This window comes from Mucor mucedo, assembly GCF_025094135.1.
Source record: "Mucor mucedo strain NRRL 3635 chromosome Unknown EV154scaffold_88, whole genome shotgun sequence".
Classification (NCBI taxonomy): Eukaryota; Fungi; Mucoromycota; class Mucoromycetes; order Mucorales; family Mucoraceae; genus Mucor; species Mucor mucedo.
In genome coordinates, this window is record NW_026252372.1 from 12906 (window position 1) to 25551 (window position 12646).

General features: G+C 36.0%; 1 protein-coding gene across 1 annotated transcript; it reads left to right on the forward strand.

The window, feature by feature from the left end:
• Positions 1–3552: 3552 nt before the first annotated feature.
• On the forward strand, positions 3553–5703 carry EV154DRAFT_566511 (uncharacterized protein; the record flags this gene model as incomplete). Its single annotated transcript, XM_051605965.1, has 7 exons — positions 3553–3675; positions 3737–3940; positions 4011–4040; positions 4111–4427; positions 4488–4567; positions 4637–5509; positions 5564–5703. The coding sequence occupies 7 exons, from the start codon at positions 3553–3555 to the stop codon at positions 5701–5703; spliced, it is 1767 nt and encodes a 588-aa protein (XP_051454682.1).
• Positions 5704–12646: the final 6943 nt, after the last annotated feature.

The window sequence follows — 12646 nt, forward strand, 5'->3', positions numbered from 1 at the left end:
AGCTACCCAGAGAGAGAATAGAACAGCTATTAATATAAATGGTTCATTTACTTATATATGGATATAATTATACTGCTGATAAAGAGTATAAAGAAATAGTGTATGAATTAATGGATACCTAGCTTCTACAACCAAATATACAAATATCGATAAGACATTTTATATTTGGGATCGTAATTTATTCATTACAAAGATAATGAATAAATGATCAACTATTATGTTCTATTGCCAATTACACTTGACAAACAAGTATGCATCTTTTACAGTAACCGTTGCATGATCTGATAAATAAGTATCTCGTAATACTAAAGATTTATTAGCATACTCATGCTCCCGATCCACTGATATGGGACAACGTTATCTGGAAACAATTCTAACGAGTAGTATCCATTTAACCCAAGGCGGGAAACAAAGTATAGATCTATTCCAAAACCAGAAAGGTTGACTCATCATTAAAACTCAGGAGAGTTGTGCAATATAAAAAGGATCAATTATTTCATAGCAGCAGAGTTCTTTTAGTCTATTTTTACCCCTAATAAAAATATACTTTTATCTCATTACTTTTCTATGTAATATTTTGTCAAATACCACAGAAATCCTAAACCAGTTGGATCGTGTTGTTTTATAAATAACACCTTTTTAAACAATCGCACTATACTTCTGATAGTAAATACTTTCAAGATAGAAATTGCTCAGTCAGTGTTTCGCTTGTGGTCATTGATAGTAGTTTATTTGCCAGTGTTTACTGCTCACCAAATGCTTCGACCGATATAATATTAGAAGCTTTGCAATTTATTTTGGACCACCCTCATGGATCAGTTACTATTGGTGGGGATTTTAATGTAGATTTTGCATCTTATTCTTCAAAAAAATCAAGCATTGTAAACCTCCTGAGTCAATATAATTTGACATCACCTTTAATGGATACAGTTACATCCACAACAAAAAAAAACACATTTATCGATAATATTTTTACCAGCAACCAAGTGATTGATTCAGGCAAATATGTATCGTTTACAAGCTATCACGAGCCCTTATGGATAAAACTTTTAAAATAATTTTGATAAACAATAAAAACTTAATTCATTCAGTCTTAGAGAGGGCCGCAGGTCCCGATCGGCAGTCTGAAGAACGCCTAAAAAACCGGCCGGAGGTCGGTTTTTTTTTTTGTTGGCGGTGGCAAGAACAGATTCAAAATAATATTTTTAATGTATACCAGGCTTTCTCAACCAAACCTCCGTTTCGGTAAAAATTTTGACCTTCGCTGCGCTGCGGTAAATTTTTGACCTGCACTATGGTTCGGTACGCTGCACTTTGAAAAAGCCTCGTGCTGCCGCAGGCCTGTTTTTGAAATCAAAAACTTAACATATATTTATTAACCATGAAGCCCACTCGCCATTATAGCTTAAGCTACACTGCTGATTATCAGTTTGACACTGGAGAAAACTTTGATGTTTCTCATTACATGTTTAAATAAAAGACGATATCCCTAGACCCAGGCTAGAAAGTTGATCTACGCAAAAAGTATTAATTGTTTATATATCTGATTACCTATTTTATGCGCAATGTTTTCATAACGAAAGGCTTCATAATCCAAAATATTAATTTCAAAGGGGACCCCTCCATCGACCTAAAACAAAACAATTTTTCAGTTCTTCTCGAATAATAACATACTGTTTGTGAAAACGTGTTCATACACTGTATCTCTAACCTCGATAGTATAATGTTTAATGCTATTGGCTGCTATACTGGGGCGAAGGGTAACCTTTGCCACAAAACCTCCATAGTTACTTTTTTTTGAATGTCTTTTTCAGTAAAAGTCACTTTTATATTATGACTCTCTCCAAAATAGTCAATTTTTATATAAACTCTTTTTTCAGTTTAATGCTTAATGTTATGGGTCGTATTCTTAGAAGGAGGATTTTTCGCAACCTCTTATTTTGAACCTCTGCTAAAAAATATTACGAATTAAAAACAAATAACGCTTTAAAAACATAGGGCTGTAAAAAAGTTCACTGTATTAAAAAAAAATATACTTTAAGATATTATGCTGTAGAAAAAAAAAAGGTACATTGTTTTTCAGAAGGTAACAATTTCATGCTAATACTATGGGCCGTATTCTTGGGTGGAGGGGTTCCCCCTCCCCCTAAACCCCCCTCCCCTCTTGCGGGGGAAACCCCCGCACCCCCAATTTTTTTTTATCACTGCTTAAAAATTACAATGCTAAAAAAAAAAAAAAAAAAAAAAAATACTGTTTTATAAGATATAAGCTCTTTCATGCTAATACTATGGGCCGTATTCTTGGGAGGAGGGGTTCCCCCTCCCCCCAAACCCCCCGCACCCCCAATTTTTTTTATCACTGCTTAAAAGTTACACTGCTAAAAAAAAAAAAAAAATACTGTTTTATACGATATAAGCTCTTTCATGCTAATACTATGGGTCGTATTCTTGGGGGGAGGGGTCCCCCCTCCCCCCACCCCTCTTGCGGGGGAAACCGCCGCACCCCCATTAAAAATTCTAACTTTTGTAACTTTTGTGACTGAAAATTAGCTCGCCTTGTGACTGCGTAGTTACGATTCCTATTATTTTATATAATAATATCAATTTTAAAAAGATTCTAATTAGTATCAAAATCACGGGGAACATTTTGAAGAGTTTCTTCAGCATAAAAATTTAATCAGATTATGTAACGCAGTGATTCAATTCTTTTAGATTTGATGATCAGTGTCATAAATGTTTCCAAAAAAGGTCATTTGCCTTCTGCTTACTTTAGTATAACGCGCTTAATATTACAGCATAAAAACATAATAAGCTACAAGATTCTTAAATTTCAAAGAATTAAAATCAGTACAAAAATGCTAGTGAACATTCTAAAGCCTTTGTCCGTCAATAAGAACATCCGATAAGAGATCGCTGCGTTTTAATAATTTTTTCTTTCTTTAAAAACCTGAAATGAATAACGGCATTTTTTTATTAATTTTGGGCAAAGAGAATATTAATTACAAGTCTAAATTTGTTTGTAAACTTAATCGTCTAAGTACATCGCACCAGTTCTTTCCAGCTTAAGTATGTCAGCTGGCGGTAATTAGATTTTTGGCGGCAGATGCTTTAGTTTAAATGTCAGAAACGGTGAATTAAATATCCGGAGCAATCCTATTGGCTAAAATAAAAAAATTGGTTCAAATTTTGGCTGTATGTGACAAGTTGAAGCACCCTCACCTAAAATCACTTTGTAAAAATGGGGATTTGTCTTGGTTTTCTCACAAAAACATTGTGTGGAACTCTTTTAATTATCATTTAAAACGTATAATAGTGAGCAAAAAAAAATTTAATAATGAAAAAAAAAGGTTGGATTGATTGGAAAGTACCTGCCTGCTTAAAAAAAATTATACTATTGAACTCTGGATGCACTCTATAGACAATTTGTTGAAAATAAAAATGCCGAAAGAAGTGAACAAGTACCTCCAGAACCCCCTTTGAAACCATTCACTAGATTTTCGTTCAATATTGGTAATAGCATTAATTATTGCTTAAAACAACATACAACAACTCATGGTTTTTACAGATGTGTTAAAGAATTGTGTTATTTATCGCTCTATTACCGGAATAGGTCGAGTTGAAGACAAGATTCAGCTTGGTACAATGTTTAGAGAAATTACACATTTAGTTGGTCTCGTAAGTTATCCATAATAGTTGTTTCTGGAAGAATCTAACAAATTTTTATTCTGTAATGCAGGCCAAAGTTAATAATCCCAGCCTAGAACTTGAACCTAACCTCGCCTTTGTTGTACATCAGTACATTTACCAACTTTCTAAAATTGGATATTTCAGGAGAAACGAAAAGCCACAGGCCATCTTTGGTTTGCCAGAAGTGTTAATCATCATCAACAATTGCTTGAAGGAAGCCTCAATCTCCGGTAGCATCATTTTCGAATTTCAAGTGATAATCTTTTTTTTTTATCGTTCTTTATTCTGGTGGAAGACCTTCAAGTCTATCTAAATCTGTCAAGCATAAAGATGCAAAGTATATGCAGTGGAAGGTAACAGGAAATTTACAACATATAAAAAACAATATAATCATTTTTTATTGGACCATCTCTTATATTTTAGCATGTACAGATCTGGACACAAGGAAGAGATGACCGTGGCTACAAGATCAACGTGGTTATTCAATTGCCGCATCTTAAAGGTCGAGGCAAGTACTTTTCTGAAAGCAATCGAACATTCAAAAAAACCTTCACTTCGGCTGTCATTGATGGCGTTGATTACGAACGTAATGGAGATTTTGCTCTTTTTATTTGCGCATTGGCATTCAGGAGAAATATTCCTATCCCTAACTCTCCTGAAGAGTGGTACCAGGGTAATTTGGCTTTACTTGAAATCAAAGAGGATAGGTTAGAGGAGCCTGTTTTTATAAACAGTTTGTTGTACGTATACTGGGACTATTTATCTATAACTTAAACTGACTAACATTTTCATGTAAATAGTATTGAAGAGGTCTCCCCATGGACGAGTGACAGTGCCGAGCACACCACATCCCGAAGAATAGCCAATTTTGGTCTCAACAGTAAGCTTATAAACATATTTTACATAACCGTTATTTTACTAACAAAAAAATAAACTTTTTCTTCTTTAGTTAGCAGTACATTGTATTCCTTCAGAAGAAATTTTGCGCAAATTATCAATGACAATCTCTCCAACGGTACCGCCTCAACATTGACGGGTCATACTCCTGCATCCTATACTTTAAAAAAATCGTATGCCGGTACATTTGAACGTCTTGATATCACTACTCTTGTAACAACAGGTGAAGCAGCTCAAGGCCATACCGTTGATCCACTTTTAAGACCTGCAATGTTCCATATTAAGGATATCAGTCGTTACAAATTAACAGTTGAAGAGATAAGTGATGGTATTGATGGCGATGAAAAGGTGACAAATCTTTTTAATGCAAGAGCTGACTTTATCAAGGAGTTGATTAAAAAGTACGGGTCTGCGTCCAGAGACAATTGGACAGACGAAGAGATTAAAGATCTTTTAAAACACAATAGATTATATAAGCAAGCAAGAAGGGTGGTAACCGTACGTCTGACAAGAGAAAAATTCCAAAGGCTTTACGAAATGGCTCCGCGATTTCTTGAGGTTGATGAAAATGGTACGGCTATTTTAAATGAAAATGCGATTGATCTCCCAAAGAGACCTGATCCAACACTCCCCGAGCAGCACGCTAATGCCGAAGACGATGACTCTGATAATCAAGAAGGAAAGTCTGATGATGAGGCTGGCAATGATGACGATGAGGCTGGCGATGATGATGATAATGAGGCTGGCGATAATGATGATAAGATTTTCGACGGTGAGGAATATTGGGCTCCCATCAACGAAGGTGAAGACGTTGACGATGAAGGAGAGGAAATTGAGTACAAAGAAGACCAAGTATCGGATCAACTGAACAGCAGCCAAGAAAAGATCGAGGGCCCTCCTGGTGAGCCGGAATTACCAGAAGCAGGTAAAATTAAATCCTATAATACGCATGTTCATTTATTAACACGTTTAATTTTAGAACGTATCATTAATCGCAATGAGAATTTAAGACTGCAAGACTTACTAAACCTGGTGAGCATGCGTTCAAGACCAACAGGCAAGTCGATGTGCCAATGGTGCCTTCAAGATGGCTTTGAGAGTCAAGAATACCAAGTTTAACGTGCGATCGGACTTAAATGTTCCAAACTTTTAGACAGTTTTTCAAGAGCTTCAGACGACTCAAAATTAAATATATCAACTTCGACCTCCCCATTTATTGTTAAGTAGATGTTTATGAACAAAAAATGGGGAGGTCGAAGTTGATATCTTTAATTTTGAGTCGTCTGAAGACTCTCAAAGTTGGTCGGTTTTTAAATTTTTTGGCTGGGACTTGGCTGTAGGGGGGAAATATTGAAAGAATATGGTCTATGTGTGTTAATAATTTAAATACCGATCCCAGTTAGTGTAACATACAACAACGAATAATATAGCGCCTACAGTTACTAAGTTTCTAGTATTTTCTGTCAAATTCTTTTGAATTTCCGGCTTTAGTCATAACAATCGGATTAATTTCGAAAAGATATTCAAAGACGTTCAGAAGGCCCAAAAATAAATATATTTGAAAACGGAAAGAAGGTCAATAATATTTATATGTTTAGGAACGATATTTGGGGAATTGGATTACTACTTTCCTTTTCAATTTGATTGCAAATGCATTGTTACTTTTTCGGTATTTATAAGAGAGGCGTAGTTTTAATTTTTTCCCTGGGTAAACAAAACCAGGCCTGAATGTCAGTCTTGAATGATCTTCAGAAGCTCGAAAAATTATCGGATCAAAAAACCCAAAGTAGATGCATACTAATATAACATACATTAATATTATTTGGGGTTCTTCAAACATTCTTATTATACGTTGTTCGTAAAAAAGTGCCATTCTTGTTATCCGTCTATTTTAAACTCAAAATCAATCATCATTGGACAAATTATGAGACGTCTATGGTTATCAATCATTGCAGAGCCTTCAGAAGCTCCAAAAATAAAGATATCAAAAAAATAAAACTTGTGAAATGTTGTTAAAGCATATATTAACATTATTTGGGGAGACTTCAAGCAGCTTTTTATGTCATATAGTAACATTTCGAACATGATGTAAAACAGGGATTTGATATTATTTATACTGCGACTCGGCAAAACTCGCGTTTAAATTTCTTGACCAAAAAAAACCTTTTTTATTTTATTGTACTACATACTACATCAAAATGCCTGCACCTAGTAAAAGAACTTTAGCAAATCGCAATAGATTAAGAGGTACAACTGGTAAAATTATGGAACAAACAGCTGAAACTGTCGAAGAAGATTGGATTGTCTGGGAAGAGGATACCAACGACCTTCTCAATCATACGGAGCGTATTGCCACACCAAAAAACATCAATGAAGCACTTTTCGATGATGGATCATCTTCCAAAAGACCTAGAAATGGTCATTACAATAAGACTTCAGCAGTAACCATTTGGAGAAAAAAAAAGCAAGCAAAGACTGTCGAACCTGCTAATACTATTTTGAATTTTGGTGTCACTATTTCTTACGACTCTCGCGCTGAAGAAAAAGAAGAGTACGTGGCTCATACCAAGAAAGAGCTTGAAAAAATTAGAGTTTTGTTCAAGGATATGCCAATTATTGCTAAGCCAGTAATGAACAAATCGCTCGATGGTAGTAACGTGGATTCATACAATCATATCCGCTATGTGTCTGTTCAGCAATACTTTCAAAACCGATTGGAAGGTTTGAAAAAACACGAGGCAGCTAAGAAATCAGCAAATTCACTTTGGCCCAATTGCTCCAAATTTTACAGACATAAAGCAATTATCAAGTGGGCAAATGAATACCTTGAAAATCAAGTCTTGTCCAACCATAGTCAAGGTGTTCATGCTAAACGTGTCTCTTTCTTAGCTGATAACGACGTTAAGACCAAGGTTTTGGATATGATCAAGAAGACTACTGCCAATTACAGAACAGTAGATAATATTAAAAAATTTATCGACGAGGACGTTATTCCTGCCACTCTCGGTGTTACTGGAAGCGTTGGTAAAACTACGGTGGCCAGGTATCTTTACGAATGGGGCTATTCTTACCGTAAAAACAAAAAGGCTATTTATTTCGATGGTCACGAGAGACCTGATGTCGTCGAATATAGACAAGCTTGGAGTAAACGCATGTTAAAATACATGGAGCGTTCTGAATTTTACCAAGGTGACAACCAAGAAGAGGTATTGGAACCTGTTTTGAAAGATGGTGAAAAGAAGATTGTTTTTGTAACCCACGATGAAAGCACTTTTTATGCAAACGATGGAAAAAGCGACTTCTGGCTTACTAGCGACGAAAACTACATTCGTAAAAAAGGGCCTGGATCTTCCATCATGATCAGTGAGTTCCAGTGCCCTTGTCATGGAACGATGAAGAGTGGCGCTTGGACCTCAAGAAGGTACTTTAAGGCCGGTGGTGATAGAGAAGGTTGGTGGACCTATAAACACATGGTCGAGCAACTCAAAGATGACGCAATTGAGCTTTTTGAGCTGATCCATCCCAATTGCGTTGGTGTATTTTTGTTTGACAACAGCTCAAACCATTCCGCATTTGCTGAGGATGCTCTGGTTGCCTCAAGAATGACATTGAAGGAGAAGATATGGCCAGTAACTGAAAAATTTCAGTTTCGTCCTACGACAGTTACATTGACTAGCGGAGAGGTTTTACAGCAGGACTTTTTTTTGAGAAGGTGAGTACCCTTAGAGACAGAAAGGGGAAAACAATTACTCGTAAAGAAAGGTACTTTAAAGGTAAATAATTGATTATGTTATAAAGCTAGGAGATAATTTATTTATTTTTTAATCAGGTATTCGCAATATTCTTGCTGAAAGAAAGCAATGGTTCGGTGCTGATTTAGAGGGGAAGGATTGGAAGGTGGATTGCAAGAATCCTTTCCCGGGCAGAAAATCTATGTGCTGTGCTAGGCATTTTTTAGCCAGTCGTCCAGATTTTCTTGCCCAAAAAACGGCGCTTCAAGAAACAGTGGAGAAGGCGGGTCACATCTTTGAACTCTACCCCAAGTACCATTGTGAATGTAATTGGATTGAGATGTATTGGGGTGGAGCTAAAAGAGAGGCTCGTCTTCATTGTGATTACACATTCAAATCACTTGAGGCCAAAATTCCCGGGTTTTTGGACAAGGCTGGAGATGTCGCCAAAATCAAACGGTATTTTCAGCGATGCATGAATTATATTGATGCCTACAGCAAGTGTGACGACGGTAGAGAGGTGGCTGGTGATGTTTACAAATTTGTAACCAAAAGTTACCTTTCACTTCGAAAGGTAACTTTTGATGAAAACATTTAATAAACTTTTCTTTCTTCCTTTATTTTTGACTGAGTTTAAAGAGCTTCTATTTTCAAGGATCTTGGCATGTACAAGCCTACCTTCATACATTTCAAAAAAAAAAAAAAAGGCACCATGTCACGATTTCGAAAATAAAAATATTGAAATGAAATTAAGGTTTGGAACATTTAAGTCCGATCGCACGTTAAAAGGCTTTGCTTACCCATTTGTACGAAAGCCAGTCATCAAGATACAATGGATTATCTAAATCAGGTCGAGCGGGTAGGCATACCGATTCGGAAAGGTGGTTAAGAAGTCATCTACCCATCAAAACTAAGGATCGTTCGAGATGTCCTATGGCCGATTGCTCTTATTCTGGACAGGAAAAGGTTGTTGCAGGTCACCTTCGTGGAAAACACTTGGAGCTTTTGATTGAAAAGGAAGAAATTGTAGACGTTACAATTGAGCAACTCGACCTGAACGTCAAGGACTACTTCAAACAATTCTACAAGCACGAAGTTCAGGATTCGGATCTAGCAGACCTTAAGAAGCAATAGGAGCACGCCAAAGCAATCAAGGAGAGAAAAGCCACCGAGAAAATAGGCCCCAGTAAAGGTAACGGAAAAAGAAAAAAGGATACCACTAGTACAGGTTCAGGCTCTACAAAAAATGCAGGGGAAGGGCAGGTGTGACGTTCAAGTGAACGTCTTAAGAAGAAAAGCAACAAAGGTTCAAAAAACCCACTTGACGACGATGACGACTTCCAGTGAAAAAAAAAAAAAAAAAAAAAAAAAAGCGTTTGGACGATTATCTTTTGAGACTGTACTACGGACTTTGAACCTGTTCATACCTTGGGCTATTTCTCCTAACTCTGTATGTTATCGGGGATTCTTAGTAAGGTTATCAAAGAGCTAATAGTTGGATTTTATGTGGACTATGCTCTACCAGTGGCTTGCTATTACCATTCATGATACTTACAATTATTGAGGATGGACATTTATAAAGCTTATGGCGCTGTCTTAAGGGGAATAATTATAAGTTTTTTATTTTAGAATATTAGGTTAAGATATCTGTATAAATATAATGTAATGAAGAAATAATTTAAGTTGGGATAATATATATAAAAGATTGATATGATTTGATAATTTGAGTATAAAAGGGTAGAAAATAAAAGATAAAAATAAACAAGTAAAGAAATAAGACTCTTTAATCCTTTATTATAAGTTGGAGAGTTTGTCATGATAAAAATAGAGGTCCTTTTATATTAAATTATTACTTCAATTAATTTTTGCGTAGATCGAATAAACATTTCCAGAGACTGGGAATTGTTGGATTTGAAATATAAATCAGTAACGACATGAAACATAGCTTATAAATTATAGTTATGTAAGCCTATGGTTGTATGTCCGGAATTTCCAGCAGAGAAATCATTTATCCATTTAGCAATATGTGCGATGATTGGATTACTTGATTACTCATCGTAGGTGCTAGAAGGAACCGCAGTAAATCAGCCAACCGGGGTCCAATGTAGGGTATGATTCCCAGTTAGAAGATTATGAGAACTGGCACTGTGTCTGTTATAATATATGAAGTATATTATAACTCAAGACAGATTAAATAGTAATTGTATTCCATTTATTTAGGCGTCAAATACGACATATGAGTTGATATGAGTCGATAAAGAACTACCTGCTTAGATTTTTGATTTTTGATTTTTGATTTCTAATAATTTCAACTGCATCATTATCAGCGCCGAATTTTCTTTTTACAGATAAGGGCATATCAGCACCAAAAAAATACAAGTCTTCCGATTTTCGCACTCTTGACATGGCTACATAAAGTTGTCCATGAGACATCATGTTGTCCAAGTGAATTCCCACACAATCGATCGTTGCGCTTTGAGATTTGTCAATAGTGGAGGCAAAAGCGGGAACGATTGGATATTGTGTTCTTGTGTAACTAGTATTAGGGACTTGTCGGCTGACTCTTTGGATCCAATATATGGAATCACTACCATCTGGAAGGCGTTTTCTTAAACATATGTTTTCTTCCTCCATATATTCTACTGCTGCAATAGTGCCATTAACCCAACCTTGAGAGACATTCAAGTTATGAACCAGCATAACAGGCATGTTTTGTTTTAGTAAAAGCGTTTCCAGAAGTCTTGTTTCTCTTAACAAAAGTTTATCTGATCTTTTGTTGCCAACATATGAGTCAAGTGCTGCGAATTCTTTACCCTCACCAGGAAATTCTTTGTAATCCTTTTCATTTGCTAAGCGCACTCGTTCTCTTGTAGTATAAAGGCGGAGGCAGTACAGCGGGAGATTATTTTTGTGAATGGTCCTTTTGTTGATAAATTGATTAACGGTTTCATCAAAATTGTAATTTCTAACTTTTTCCAAGATTTCAACAAAAGCGGTTTCTTTTTGTCTGACAGGTTCCATAAGGTTGTATCTGTTGAACGTTGTATATATTTCAGATTCCCAAATAAGACCTTCCATTTTTTGTACGGGGAGCAATTGCGCTATGTCGCCAAAAAACACAGTCTTAATTCCGCCCATGCTACTTGACCTTTGGGTTGTTTTAATTAACGCTTCACTTACAGACTCTAAAAGTTTTGGGCTGACCATTGAATATTCATCAATAAGCAGAAGTAATTTCGGGTAAAGCTTAACGTATTCGTCTAAGTTGAGAAATTTTGGAACGGAGGAGCGATTTGTGATACCGAAGAAACGATGCAGAGTCTCGCCAGAAATGTTGTGGGCAGCTACGCCGGTGGGAGCCAGTTTAAAAACCTTTTTAAAACATTAGACGTTTGCAGATCATGTTTATTCAGTATTTACTTACTTTAGTTTCCTTCAGCTTGTAGTGTCTTTCCAGCATCCGTAATACATAGGACTTTCCTGTACCTGCGGCACCAGAGACGAAAACGGTGGAGTTGTTTCTGAGCTCATATATCGTTTGTTTGTAAACACTCTTTTGGCTTGTGTTTGCACTTTTAAGCATGGCAATCAACTCTTCGCGACAAGCATGCATGCCTCTTTCAGCGTCTACTACATCGTTTACAGATTGGATATTCATTCTTCTGTGCACTTCAATACCACCCTCTTCAAGATTGATCAAGTACTCATAATAATCTTCAAATTAAGATAGTCTTATTAATAACAATACGTTTATGAAAAATATAGATATTACCTTTCCATGATCTAATTGGGCCCTTTTCATTTTCGAAAGTTGTATTAAAAATCGGCTTTTTTGTTACAATCTGCTGATAGTAAAAGCTTTCACCATTCATCTCGTTTTAATTAAATGTCCGCCACGCAAAAGGTTTTTCGGTAATCAGTTGGTATAGATCTCTAGAGCTGTAAACATAATTAGGCAGCTGTCCAGAGTAAAAGCTTCGCGTCACATTCTGAATACGTGGATACATTTTTTTGCTGCAGTTTCTTTTATAAAAACTAAAAAATTCTGTCAAAGTCAAATCAGGCGCACCTTCACGCTTTTCATAAATGTCTATTTTCCAAAACGTTTAGTGTCGGTATTTCAGTTTTTTTTATATCATCATTGCTTTTAGCGCATTACCAACATGAGTTCTTGCAAAAATTTCATTGGAACTACTATCAATATCCTTGATGTCATCTCGCAATCTTTTACTGTCTTGACCGAGTAAGCTGGTATTAATAAAGATAACGTTACGAGAATTACTATGCTTTCTCCATCCCAAGACATCGTATGTTGCTTCAACTGCACCAAC